Source organism: Pipistrellus kuhlii, unplaced genomic scaffold (genome assembly GCF_014108245.1).
Source record: "Pipistrellus kuhlii isolate mPipKuh1 unplaced genomic scaffold, mPipKuh1.p scaffold_m20_p_19, whole genome shotgun sequence".
In the NCBI taxonomy this organism is placed as follows: Eukaryota; Metazoa; Chordata; class Mammalia; order Chiroptera; family Vespertilionidae; genus Pipistrellus; species Pipistrellus kuhlii.
Genome location: NW_023425504.1, coordinates 10,016,355 through 10,031,050, shown reverse-complemented (window position 1 = coordinate 10,031,050; position 14,696 = coordinate 10,016,355). Strand labels below are relative to the sequence as shown.

The window sequence follows — 14,696 nt, the reverse complement described above, 5'->3', positions numbered from 1 at the left end:
ATTTTTGGATAAGAAACACTAAGTTCTAGAGCTTCCGGAGAACTCTTAGAGAGGAAGAGTGTGGAAAGCACTTTAAACCAGTCCTGGCTGGCTGCCTGCTCTGAAGCCTACGGTTGCATCTGGACTTACAGACACATTATGGATGGCACATCTGAGGAGCTCAGCAATGAGAGGGATGGATTCAGTTGTTCTGACATGCCTTTTAGAGATTAAGGCCATAAGGAAAATGGTAATCCCAAAAGACCTTTGGGCTAAGCCATATCTGCTTGCTGGCTCCATCCTGCCTGGGAATACAAAATTCTGGGAGGGCCTGAGTCAACCACAGACCTAAGGAAAAAGGGACTCTTGTTCTCTAAGGACCTGCCAGGCCTGTCCACTGAATTAATCTTAATAGGAATTCTGGTTAGCTCTTTGGAATCCTAGGCTTTCCTCACCGTTTGGTTATATATAATCTGATCTTTAGACACTCCTCATTTCTCTCACAAAGTCCTTCTGTGGTGTAACCAATATGCATCCCTAATTCACTGATGACTTTATGAAGAGCACAAGTACTCTCGAAAACCTAGATTATGACTAACAGTTGATTGGTGACTTCAGTTTAATCTCCTGGGAATGAATATAATGCATGGGCATCTTGTTGGGCCTTATATCTGCCCTAACTATGGAATGAGGTAAAAGTGACCAATAAGAGAGCTGTTGAAAGAAGCCTGAAATGGAACCTTGAGCCCCTAAATGCAAAAGATCAAGGATGGGGGCAGCTGGATTCCTACTTCATTGTCAGGAAAATTAGATCACTACCATAGTAAGATTTTTAAAAATGGCTATTTTAATACAATAAGAGATAAGGCAAGACATATTTATAACAATTATTTGCGTCTCTCATGTGAGCTTTGGGCCTCACCTAATTATGAATTTTCAATAATGGTCCCTTCAAAAGGAACATTGATTCTTTGCATTAAATGAAGTCAGAGTGTTCAATTCTTAGTAACTATCTTAGTCCCTGCCTTCTGAAGTTGACCTCCGAGCTTCAAGTGTGAAATGCTTGAAAGAGCAGGTTGGAAGCTGTAAGCCTTTTCTTATGTTTCTGAGATATTCTTTTGATATGAGGACCAGTGTGCATTTGACGCTGAGGAGAATCCTCATACTGACAGGTAGGATCCTCCTTAAGTCAAGTGGTGCTAAGTGGTTACAAAGACTTCAGAGAGCTAAGGGCTTCCCACTCTTGTGGGGCAAGCCTTAACACTCTCCATGCATCGATATCCTCACATTGAAAATTTGGTAGTTGATTTTTCAAAAATCTCTAATGGATATATCAAGCTCTTTAAAAACACTTTCCTGCCGAAACCGGTTTGGCTCAGTGGATAGAGTGTCGGCCTGCGGACTCAAGGGTCCCAGGTTCGATCCCGTCAAGGCCATGTACCAGTAGGGGGTGTGCAAGAGGCAGCTGATCGATGATTCTCTCTCATCGATGTTTCTAACTCTCTATCCCTCTCTCTTCCTCTCTGTAAAAAATCAATAAAGTATATTTAAAAAAAAATAAAAAAAAAATAAAAACACTTTCCTGCCCATTCACTCAAATGAGCCTCACGATAGGCCCTAGAGTAGACAATATGGGGCTTAATGTATTTTTTCCCGTTTTATTGAAATATGATTGACTTATAAGTTTAAAGTGATAAATGTGAGGATCTGATATATGTGTATATTTCAAAATGATTACACAATAAATTTAGCAAACATCTATCATCTCACATAGATATACTTTTTTCTTGTGACGAAAACTTTTAAAATCTAATATAATGTTCTTGTTAATACTTTAGCTGACCTGATGATAGACAGTGAGATGCTGTTGACTAAAACTTTTCCAGTTTTCCAAAATTTTCTCAAAACTCATGTGAGGTAATCATGCTAGGGATTCACAGATTTTACATGATTGAGTGCCATAGAACTGAATGAGTGTCTGAAATCAAAAGAAATTACACCACCAATACTAGAAATAACCACTTTGATGGCAGAAAAAATATCAAATTTTATCAGCAATTTAAAGAAAATAGGAGATGGAAATCTACCCTTGGAAAGGAGAGTTTGTGGCAATCAATTTGGGATATTCTACTCATTGAGAGCCCCAAACTGTTTTAAATACTCATGATAATAAAAAGACAAACTTTAACTAAGAGCTTCTAAATGAAAAAAAAAAGTTGTAATGCAGTAAACTCTTTATAATCCAACAGATTTGGCAAAAATAAATATGCCATTTTCTTTTTGTATATGTATACACAAGACTTATCCACATTCCCAGAATTCAAATACAGTGAGATACACTGAACTAAAACATATTGGGAATGCATGGAATTTTTCTTTGATGGTTTAGTATTATGATCGCTCTAAGTAGGGAGTTAAGGAGGAAATTCATTTAGAAATGTAGACAGGCTTGTGGCCATTTGGAAAGAGTCCTAATTTTTGCTGTTGTTCCTAGACAATATTTTTGCCCTGTTGTGTTTTTTCAACTGTAGCAACAAACAAATTCTAGAAAATTGTGAGTGAAGAAAATTTTCATGTTGATAACATGACAAAAAATGCTATATTATTCTAAGTTAAGTGAACTCTAGATTACTAATGAATTATCCATTAGTAGTAGGTCAGACTTGATAGTTTCATATTTGGCTGGTGCTTGGCGGCCTCACTGTATGGATGTGACCATCTATTGTACCAGTTGTCTGAGAGAAAGTGAGTAGTTTCCATGCCATCTGCCAGAGCTGTGGCCACTCAACTTGACATTCATTCTACAAACATTGTCTGTGATGTTGCCATGTGTGACAGGTACAGCTTTGCACTGTGGGAGATCTAAGCTGAATGGTCTAATTGACTGCAAGCCTGAGATATACATTCATATTTGGAATTTCTATCCTCCAGAAGCTTCTCCTGTTGCAGGTATGGTGTCAGGAGGTTATGGGGGAAGGTTGCACTACTTTAGATTTTTCAGTAGGTTAAAGCATTGTTCCTATTGATTGACAATGTATTATAATGGTAAAAGTAAATGTAATCAGCCATGTAAAGTGTGAAACAATTCATGCTTCTGTTTGTTCTGTATTAATGTAGAATTTCTAAACAATTGTATCAACAGAGCAAATAAAAGCCATGTCCTCCATTAAATCCAAATAATCTGTGCCCTGCCCTAGCCTCATGGTTTTTTTTGTTTTGTTTGTTTTTGTTTTTGTCTTGTTATATATACCTCTGCTTGTTCAGGATAAAGTAAAATCTTCAGCTCCTCAATTGTGGAAGCACATAAGTAAGCAGTATCTATGATACATTAAAAAAGAGACTTTTCATTTCCAATAAGACAACATTTGGTGCCCTGGCTAAGATAAAAATGTGTGCAGCAAATTCATTCTAGTACAAAATGAAGATTACTTATGGGACTGAGCATAGTTTCAGAGACTGAATACTTCCTACCACATCTATTAGTGAATTCAGTCAATTCTCTGGTAGTTTTCATGAACATTTTGGCTTAGGGGCTGGGGTGGGGGAGCTGCTTCTCTGCCTTCCCGGAGAAAAAAGCACAAAGAGGGTTACCTAATTCCACTGTGGGAGTTTTATCTGCCTCCTGAATGGTTCAGTGTAGGCCTATGTCTAGACTGATTACAAAAGCACCAACAAAACAAAATAAATACCTAACATCTTACAGAAAAGGTACGAAACCAAACAGTGTGAGTGAGGAGAACAATGCCTCTGTTGTGACAAGGAATCTTCATGAGGATGATGGAATTCCCGCACTCCTGGTTCCAATTTGTAAGGGCAACATTCAACATCTCAAAGCAGGTCCTGACTTGAACACATTAATTCGGAAAGGCAATGTGTTTTGTTAGATAAGGGATTTTTTTTTTTAAACTGCCATGAGGATCAAAATAAAGATCAGTATAACTAACTCTGTCTGTATGGGTACATATTTCAGGAAATAGTCTTGACTCCGGCTAACCACTGTAACCATTTATTCATTCTGGTTTTTCAGGGTGACACGGTATATATAATGTGTTGGAAAAGGCTCTGATTGAATCAGTCCTAACTTTTCACTTACCTTGTTGTGTGATCTGCAAGTATCTTAACTTCTCTAGGCCTCAATTTCTACTTCTTTAAAATGTGAGGGTTGGAGTTGATAATCTATGTGTTCAAGATTCCAACCAAGCAGAATAAATATAACAAATACATTGTCTAATGGTATTGAAAACTGAATTTTCATCTAAAAATTATAAATATAATCTGTCCAAAAGTGCTCTTAAATATGTTGTCTCAAAATGAGGCTGCAGTTAAGTGATGGGTCACTTCAGAGTCACCTCTAAAATGTTTAAATTGATGTATAATTGGGTGGCAGGTATGTCACGTAATTGAAGGTATATTGTTTAGCCAATAGTTTGAAATGGCCTGAGGTACAACTCTTTGACTGCTCATTTGTTCATTATCTCCATATATATTTATTGAGCACCTAATATATGCCAGGCATTGGAGATAAAATATTTCTCCTGAAATCCTATGCTTTCCTCTTTCTTCTCTCGTTCCCTCCTTCCTTTCTTTCTGAGTTTGGGTTTGTTTGTGACCTCAGGTGCAAAGGGCTGACTTAAAGTTACTGCCAGTTCATGGCATATTATAAGAGTTGGTCCAGACAAGATTTCTCTTTTGCTTTGTTTGACTCATTAATTTATTCATTTTTATCACCAAGGTCCACCCCCATTCCCCTCCGTGCAAAGGCAACCATTCTAATGTTGTTAATGTCTATCTTTTAGTGTGCAAATCCTATCTAATAAAAGAATAATATGCAAATCGACCGTCACTCCAACACACAAGATGGCTGCCCCCATGTGGTAAAAGATGGCTGCCCCATGTGGACACAAGATGGCCACCCCATGTGGACCTAAGATGGCTGCCACAAGATGGCCAGCAGGGGAGGACAGTTGGGAGGGACCAGGCCTGCAGTCCCCTGGGCAGTTAGGGGCAATCAGGCTGGCAGGGGAGCAGTTGAGAATCAATCAGGCTGTCAGGGGAGTGGTTAGAGGGTGATCAAGCTGGCAGGCAAAAGCGGTTAGGGGCAATCAGGAAGGCAGGTAGGCAAGCAGTTGGGAGCCAGCAGTCCTGGATTGTGAGAGGGATGTCCGACTGCCCATTTAGGCTCGATCCCAATCAAGGGGTCCCAGATTGGAGAGGATGCAGGCTGGGCTGAGGGACACATATACCCATGCATGAAATGCATGCATGGGACTTCTAGTATTTTTATAAAATGTGGAGAGTCTTCTGTGAATATATCTTAATTTATTATGATGAGATGCTATGTAGCCTATCTGGTTTCTTGCCATTTCTACCCACACTGTGATTTTAAGATATATCTATACTATTGGGTGTACATATAGTTCATTGTTTCTGGCCACAACACAGTTCTCTGTGGACCTCTACATTGTACCTCTCCTCTCTTATATGGATAGGCACCCAAGTGTCCTGCAATACCCCATGATGGCAAGTAACACAACAATTAACAGCCTTGTGCATGGTCTACTATGGACCTGTGTCATATTGTTCTGCCTTAGACACTTTCTCCCCTTTGTAACCTGGATAATTTATATACTTTCTTTTAAAATGGGACAATGCCTATCCTTTCTTCTACTTTCTTCTGATCCATTGTTTGTAAATTGTACCCCATTCTGCTCTCCTGTGCATCCCACATACACTCCTGTTATAGTGTTTACATATATTGTATTGTAATTTTTTGTTTCTTTTCCTCAATTGATGTGAAACTCCATGAGAGCAGGGACTGTCTGTCTCATATGCTGTATCTTTAGTTAATGATACAGGGTCTGGCCCAAAGTATTGCTCAATAAATACTTGTATAATAAATACTGGTTTCATTAAAAATTTATTAAACACCAACTGCATGCCAGCCTTCTGTTCTATTTTTAAAGGGAATCTTTCAAATCAGTACATTTATTTTTAAATATGTAACAGTGAATAGGAAGCATTGAGCTTTTTTTTGGTTCCTTGGCAAACCTGGCAGATCTATATCTACATAAATTAGTGTTGTGTCCTTCCAAGAGGTACAGTTTCCTTACATTTTCTAGAATTTTTCTTTGGGAAAAGAACCCTCCATAGCCAATAGCACATTCTTTGGATTCTTCTCAGGAAGGTCTTTATTCCTTGGAGGCACACTTGATTTTTAGAAGCAGCTTAAAGCTACTTGGAAGCAAATCTAGTGAATGATGTGTGTGATGAAGCTGAAGAACATTATTTTGTTTCCAAACAAGGTGTGACTATAAATAAATGAGGCTGATTTTCCTGTATGGTACATATATTGGTTCAACAGCAATTCAAAAAGAGGACTTTCAAAAATGTTGTGGCCTTGGCAAGAAGAAAATTTCCATCCTAGTACGTCACTCTCTCCCCCACCCCACCCCCGCCCCCCCAACACGCGTGCACACACACACACACACACTCTTTATATAGTGCTTGGCTCAAAATATGAACAAGTAAAATCAAAAGCCCTTGGAATTTAGTTTTGAAAAAACAATTATACAAGTATGAGATGGAAAAAGATCTGGCTTGGCAAACATTCTTGCAAAAACATTGTGTGTGTGTGAGTGGATGGTGTTTCAAATGGCTAGAAGCTCATCATTCATGAAGAGGGTAATGTGGATTCCAAGCAAATATCTCCATTCTAGAACTGTTCTGGTAGTGGTCTTGGGGATCTGTGGGACAACTGGCCCAATGGAGCAGGGCATAAGGGGCTGAAGGAGCTGTTTAGAAAAGGAAAGCTGTTTGCAAGGATATAAATAAAAACTTTAATAGTAAATGTCTATATGGACTATTTAATAATAAATATCTATTATAGGATATGGAATTATTGAGTAAATATAATTTTAATACGTTTTTATTGGTTTCAGAGTAAGGAAGGGATAGGGAGAGAGAGATAGAAACATCAATGATGAGAAACATTGATTTGGCCACCTCTCACATGCCCCCAACCGACAATTGAGCTTGCAACCCAGGCATGTGCCCTGACCAGAAATTGTGCAGTGACCTTCTGGTTCATGGGTCAACACTCAACCACTAAACCACATTAGCCAGGCAGTAAATATCATTTTAAAAACTTTATGACTATGTATTGTTAAAATTTTTGTCTCTATATATTTCTTTTTAAAAAATGCATTTGACAAAAACTGGAGGCATCCAGCAACGAAATAGACTGTGTTGTGACCTCTCCTAAGGTGGTAATCAAAGATTGTGGGACTTCCTTTGCAGTCTAGGGATTTGGTGTGTTATTCTGTGATTTAACCTGGTTCAAGAACCAGAGTTGAGCTGTTGGAGGTTCACATGTGCGTCCAGTGAGAAAGAGGCCTGGAAAATTCCAACAAGGTTGGGCCACTTCCCAGCTTCCAAGCTTATTGTTACATATTTATGTGTACGAAGTTTAAATCAAAGAGCAGAGTAAACACTTCAAAGATGAAAGCCACCAACTAGCAGTGAAACTAGATTCTGAACTAGAGGCATAAAACATAGAGAGGGATAGGAAAAAACATGGATAAAAAGCTAAAGGATATAGGCTATTGAGTAAAGTAAATGTCAATAAGAGATGGTGAATTTTTAATGTGTATGATTATCCATTTTAATCCCAACTATTTAGCTGAAGAAAGCAGGTCATAGATATTACAGAGAAGTTGTTTTCTGCCCCTCATCACTCAGTCTGAATGGACTATAGCTGGCAGACAGTGTACCAAGACAGGAAAAACACTGGCTGGCTTGGTTCATGTTCTGGGAACTGAAGTATATAAAATATGATCTTATTCTAGAAAAGTCCTGCGAGGCATATGGGAACAGCATCCTTATGACACCAGTGCTGGGCAAAGGGACTAGCACTTACTTCCTTTCAGAATCAATGGTGTCACAAAATCAGAGCAACAATGAGGCTAAACATATTGTCCTGATTCTCCATTTTAGAAGAGGAAACTGAGGTCTGGAGATAGGAAGTGAATAAGAGGTGTGTGTAAAAACTGACAATCTCTTTTAAAATGGACTTTAAAAACCTTCCTGCCCCGACTGGTATGGCTCAGGTAGTTGAGTGTTGTCCTAGGCACCGAGAGGTCACTGGTTCCTGGTTAGACTCCTGGTTAAGTCACATACCTGGGTTGCTGGCTCAATCCCCAGTAGGGGGTGTGCAGCAGGCAGATGGTGGATGTTTCTCTCTCTCCTCCATTTCTCTTTCTAAAAGAAAGAAAGAAAGAAAGAAAGAAAGAAAGAAAGAAAGAAAGAAAGAAAAGAAAGAAAAGAAAGAAAGGAAGGAAGGAGGGAGGGAGGGAGGGAGGGAGGGAGGGAGGGAGGGGAGGGAGGGAAGAAAGAAGGAAAGAAAGAAGGAAAGAAAGAAGGAAAGAAAGAAGGAAGAAAGAAGGAAAGAACGAAAGGAAAGAAAGAAGGAAAGAAAGAAGGAAACGAGAGAGAGAGAGAGGGGGGGGGGGGGAGGGAGGGAGGGGGGGGGGGAGGGGGAGAGAGAGAGAGAGAGAGAGAGAGAGAGAGAGAGAGAGAGAGAGAAATGAAAGAAAAGAATTTTTTTAAAAAAGTGAAAACCTTCCTGTAGAATGACAGAGACAGTTATTAGGTGATAACTGGGCTTTAGAGCCTTCTAATGGTCTGGTACTGTTATAATATCATAACAAGTCCAAGGAACAAACCTTTCTGGTGCTTAGATTTTGTGAATCAAAGAACAAAAGATTCTTGTAAATCCCAGTTAAATACAGAAATGATGATGTTTTAAAAAAGAGGAAGAATTTCCTTTCAAGTCTTACCAACTGCTACAAATCATTGTAACCATATTAACAAACAAGACTAATTGTAGTTTTAATTTCAACAAAACCAACGGAAGGAAACACTGAACTAAATATTTTCATTTTGTGTTTGTGGAAATTTCTGCAAAGGATGAAAATGGATATTGGAAACCTGTGCTCTGCAGGAGACCGACCCTGACAGAAATGTGTTAGTGACAGCAGGAAGGGAGAATGAAAAGTTGTGAGAAATTATACCTCTGGCTTCCCACATGGTGACCCCACTGCCATTGGACAGAAATCAGAGATCCTGGCTGGGACCACCTCCTAAAATCAAAGAGGACTTCCCATTCCTGTCTTTGACCTTTGCTCAAACTTCTTCACTCTGTCTCACCCTCTCTTCCTCATACTTATTCAGCTTCTCTGATCCCTCAAGTGGGAGTTGAGTTCCTACTCTATTAGATTAACCAAAGAATTTATATGCATAACCCATGAACACAGACAATAGTGCAGTCAAAGTCTGGGTTGGGGTAGGGAGGTGGGAGTGGGATGGAGGGTGTCAATAGGGGAAAATAGGGGACATCTGTAATACTTCTAATAATAAAGATAAAATTTTAAAAATGGATCTTAGTTTGCTAACTATCAAGAAAAAAACTCAATAATGTTTTTATTCACCTGACCTGGCAAATGAACAATATGCTAGGCATTATAAACAATGGAAAGTTGGTGATTCCAGAGGTTCTTTGACAGCAGAATGTCCAAATATCAGCACAGTGTCAATGTTATTTGCAATATTATATATGTAAAAGAAAATGTAAGTAATTATACTGGGCTTACAATTGACAAAAAAACTAGTGTGGAATTTGTATTGGTGCCAGACCTATAGTTCTGTGAAATCAAGGATCAAATCTGTGTTTTTTTTTTCCCCTATTGTCTCCAGCATCTGATACCCAACGGGTATGAAAACCTAGTTGTTAAATAAACAAATGTTGAAGAAGCCCACCTAGAGCCAAGAGTGAGCATTGCTTCCTAGAAATCATGGGTTTTCTGGTGACAACCTTTGCAATCTAACCCAGGGCAACTGCTGGCCCTGCCATGTAGCAGCCCCAGGAGAAGTGTGACAGAGAACAAGCCTGAGACAAAGCATGAAGCTTGGGTAATGATTTGTTTACCACTGTTTGGATCTATTTCTCTGGTTTTTGAAGATAAGGAAATATCATTCATGCATCTGTACACGACCCAAACAGAAGATTTCTATTTGGGCAAAGCATTTGCAGAAAAGTGAAATTTATAAAGAGGCAGTGGAACTTTTTGAAATACCTTTAGTTTTATAGACAAGACACTCTAACCCAATGTTTCAAAATGGAGATTATGGATTGGGTGTGTCCTGGGGTTTGGGACCAGGATTAATATACACACTAAGCCAATAGGTTTCAAGGTCCCTGTTGGCAACTAATGAGATTTTCTTATGCTGAATATAAAGCCAGGTGAGAAGGAGGAAAAGCAATACATAGTCACCATACATGAGAGCTTACAAAAAAGACCCAAATGCATTTTGACGTTTATTTATTTTTTTTGTTCCAAAGAAATCCATGCAAAGAGAAAAAGAGAAAGAGAGATACACATGATAACCATGTTCTAGCAGCCAAACATAGAAAAATTATTTGGCACAACTTGGTTTTTCTTCTTTACAAAAGGGCAATCTCTACTACTACTACTACTACTACTACTACTAAAATGTACCTGCCTCATAAAAATCCCATTTCATTTCAAAAACATAACACATGGTTAGTCTTCTACTTAATGGCTAGAGGAGGTATATGAGATTAAAAAATATAAAAAAAAAATTAAAAAGGTGGCTCCTGTTATAGAGGAAGACCACAGGGTGCTGAAGGGCAGCACGGGTGCTGTGCACTAGGAATTCAGTGCATCAGGAAGAAAAAGCACACCACATAGATCGCCAAGCTGGTTAGAATCTTCAGGGGAGAAGGGCCATTCCCACCGTTGCGAGAGATGATGACGATCTCATTCTCATTCTGATTCACATGTTGCTTGCTTCCAGGAGTATCGTCCACATCCAGATCATAAGCCAGTTCTGCCAAAAGTAAAGAAGAATTTTAAATACAGGATTACCAACATTATTAGATGTACACTATTCATGGCTCAAGCACTTGTTTGGACTGTTGGGAAGGAAAGCTGCAGGGCCATGATGGGAAAGTGTATGTGGGGGAAACAGATGAATGAGATAGCCAGAGATCATACCAACAGGGAGCAACCTGGCTGTTGCCCTCTCCACTGTGGCTGCATCCATACCCTGTGATGCACATTGGGCTTTTGCAACATTTCCTCCCTGGCAAAGCTCTACTTGAAAGTCTATTTTCACCAGATCTCACTGTTATCAAAATCTAAGGTACAGTGTGGGTGACTACATGTGTCTCCTTTTGTGTATGTGTCAATGGGGAAGGGATATTTTGGACTCTCAGTGCAGCTTTCCTGGACCCCATACAGATCCCCCTCTTGGGAATCTTGCTTTACAGTTAAGGATAGGGTAGTTTGTCATTAAAAGGTGTTTTCTTTTTGCCAAACATTTCTTCATTTATATATATGGTCTTTTGTCACCTCTAAAACAATCCAGAGAGAGTTAAATCAATTTAATACATAGGATTTAAACTAATTTTAAGCAAATTAAGACTATGGAAATATTAATGGGTAAGGATCTTCCTCTCTAACTGCCTACCATCTTCCTCTCTAACTTCCTCTCTAACTGCCTACAAAATATTAATGGGTAAGGATCTTCCTCTCTAACTGCCTAATATTCATGATTCTGAAAAAGAAGTTGGGATATTGGGGTTACCCTAATGAGAAAGTTTCTCAGAAGGCAAATCTAAGTAGATCATGGTTTGTTAGAAAATTCAAGATGTCTAGCCCTGGTTCAGGGCTCAGTTTCTTTCAGATTTGCTTTCCCAGTTTTAGAGCTCAAATCTACTCCCTAAGCTTTTTTAGCCTCAGTCACTAATGTTTCTATTTCTATTCACCCTGTGGGGGTGACGTGATGTGAGCAATTTCACCAGCCAACTGTCCTGTGGCCAATGGGCCTGGAAAGAGCCCTTGGTGACACTGAGATACATAGCATCAGGCAAGAGGAAATGAGTGGCATTTTATAAAGGGAAGGAAGGAGAAGGAAGGAAGAGATCCTCTTACAGGGGATGAAGCAGTAAGTCACAGGAAGAAAAGTGTGAAGACTCAGCTGGTCCAGGATGAGATTAGAGGAGGGTCCAGGATCAGGGTGGCTCTGAGGCTGACATTGGTTAGAGCAGGCAGCAAGGTGAAGGTGATCAAAACTAGGGGGGATTACATAGACAGCAACACCATTTTCCAAATGGGTTATTGCAGTTTATAATTCCAGCAATGATGAGGGAACCAAATTTACTGTTCCTCAATTGAAAAAGTATATTGTAGTCAGTATATGATGATATCTCAGGGGTTCTTTAATTTGCATGTACTTGAATTACTCGTACTGAACAACATTTTCTATTTTAGTTTACTAATTATATCTCTCAATACATAACAGTTCACATTTTTTTTTGCCTTTTTACCTAATGGGTATTGACATTTTTCCTATTAATTTAAAAATATTGTTGAATCGTTTGACTATGTTATTCAATGCAAATATTTTATTGTGTTACTAATCATAATTATTTTTCATGGCTGTATAAAAAGATGACTTTATCATTTTTAATATGCATGAATTTGACTATATTTTGCTCCTCTAAAGCTGAGAAAGTTTTTCTTCTTGAGCGCCAATAATAATTAAAATAAAAATTTCCAGGAAACCCTCTTACCCAGGGAAAAGAAACTCAAAGACTGTAATCTAGATTCTCTCTCTCCCTAAAATAAATACATACAAAGAAAATAAAAAGAGGAAAAGAACAAAGAGAAACACTTTACTTAGAAATCAGACCTCTTTTTCTGAAAGGTGAACTATGCAGAGCACACAGAAAAGGCTGAGGTCAGCTGTCACTCGGCAAGGATAACACAGGCTTAAGTCATGATCAGATTTCATCAAAATTGAGAACACATATGGTTATATCTGTTGAAAGGCAGCCCTGGGTGTCACAGAAACCTCTCAACTTAAATGAAGAGAAGTATTTTTTAGGATTTACCCGAATGAGAGCACTTTCAGATTTCTTTTTCTGGATATTCCCCATTTCCCAACATTAAAATGAAACAACATCTATTAATGTTGCCACTAAGCACTTATACTATTTATCTTGCTTTTCAAATAATCTGCAAGCACTAAATAATAGTATCATAGCAGTTAAGGTAAGCCAAGCAGCTATCTTGATTCCAACAGTTTCTAATCCTTTTGCCACCAAAGACATCTTTTCTTATTTCTATCTCTTGGACCCTATAGTTTGAAATGATGAAAATGATTGCCAACTATCAAGTCCTCATTGTGTGCCAAGGTACTCTAATTATCTTATTTAATTAAACCTTCATAACAATGTCAGAAGATATTATAAATCCCATTTTAAAGATGAGAAAGGCCAAACTCAGGTCAGTTTTTCCCCCATATGAAGACAGTGGGTAAATCACAGAGGTCCTGCTTGAATGCAGGTCTTACTCTGAACCTCATATGAAGCTATACCATCTCTTGGAGAAAAAATGTATACTAAACAGTGATTAAGCATTAAGCATTAAGCATTAACAGACTCATTGAAAAACATTCTTGATTAGTGAAATACATACTACCAGAATTCAGGAACAAACACATCCAGTTAAAACTGGGTTTTTTTTCTGCACATTCAAATGAGTCTGGCCACCAAGCTGGCCAATGGAAGGATAAAACGACTTCTACAGCATAATTTTGGAGCCGTGGCACTGGACTTTACCGAGAAGCCAACGAATGGAAGAAACACTGGACATAACACCAAGTAGGATATTCCTACAGTTCAGTGGCAAGGGGAAGCTACGTCAGATGAGGCAGCCCAGTAATTATTTTGAACTAATGTCAAATTTCTTTCTGTAAACAATATTTAAAGATAATTCTCTTGCTCTATTTACTAAAATATTCAGTTGTATAAAGAATAAAGTAGCATCAACACACACACAGCAAGAGAAAAGTCAGTGTTTCCACATAAAACTGATCACAAACTTGATTAAGTAGTCTTAGTAAGCTTTGTGAAATATTGAGAAGACCTCTGGGTTTGAGAAGCCAGAATGGGAATTATCATATCAGTTATATTTCCCCGAAGAAATCAGCACTGATGGCCAGGACCATTAGATGCCCCAGGTACAAAGTTGGGTCAAGTCTTCTACCTACAAAGGGCCCTAAGAACTATTCAGAAGATACATTGCTATGCTTCCTAAGCTGTGGCTACAAGTTTCCCAAGGCTCCCAATTTAGTAGCAGCAAATGTATTCACCCAATCCAATAGCCAAGTTTCTAGGGCTTATATTGATTATAGAGTTCCAGCAAAGACACACTCTGGGCCTAGGCCACGAAGATTAGAGACTAAAGGGACAGTTTAGCAGAGGAAGCATTATGGGAGATAGAAGGGATATGAGTTTTGGTCAAAGATAAATTTGGACGCTCTCCAACAGGGGAAATACAATCCAATTTAATTCAACAAGCTTAAAGATAACCAACTACTTCCTAAGCATTAAGCTAGAAGGTTGGAAAAAGACTTAGTTTTTGCCTTCAGGAATCCCACTCTCCAACACTCTGGCAAGGGAAATAGACTAGTAGACAAATCTACTTGGAAGAATGTAGAAAGGGCACAGAAAAAGGCATAAGCAAAATACCGTGGGGATAGAAGGGAGATAAAAAAATCTCAAATAGAAGGATCTGGGAAGATTTTTTTTTTAACAGTTGGGCTATAATTAATACCATGAAGAATAGGTGGAA

At 38.6% G+C, this 14,696-nt stretch overlaps 1 protein-coding gene across 1 annotated transcript in view; it reads right to left on the bottom strand.

Moving 5' to 3' along the window:
- Positions 1-10,339: 10,339 nt before the first annotated feature.
- Positions 10,340-14,696, bottom strand: part of GPC3 (glypican 3) — a 338,830-nt gene continuing 334,473 nt past the window's right edge. The window contains exon 8 of the mRNA XM_036443491.2: positions 10,340-10,884. Within this exon, the coding sequence (XP_036299384.1) occupies positions 10,712-10,884 (173 nt within the window). The 3' untranslated portion in view covers positions 10,340-10,711. The remainder of the gene's footprint in view (positions 10,885-14,696) is intronic.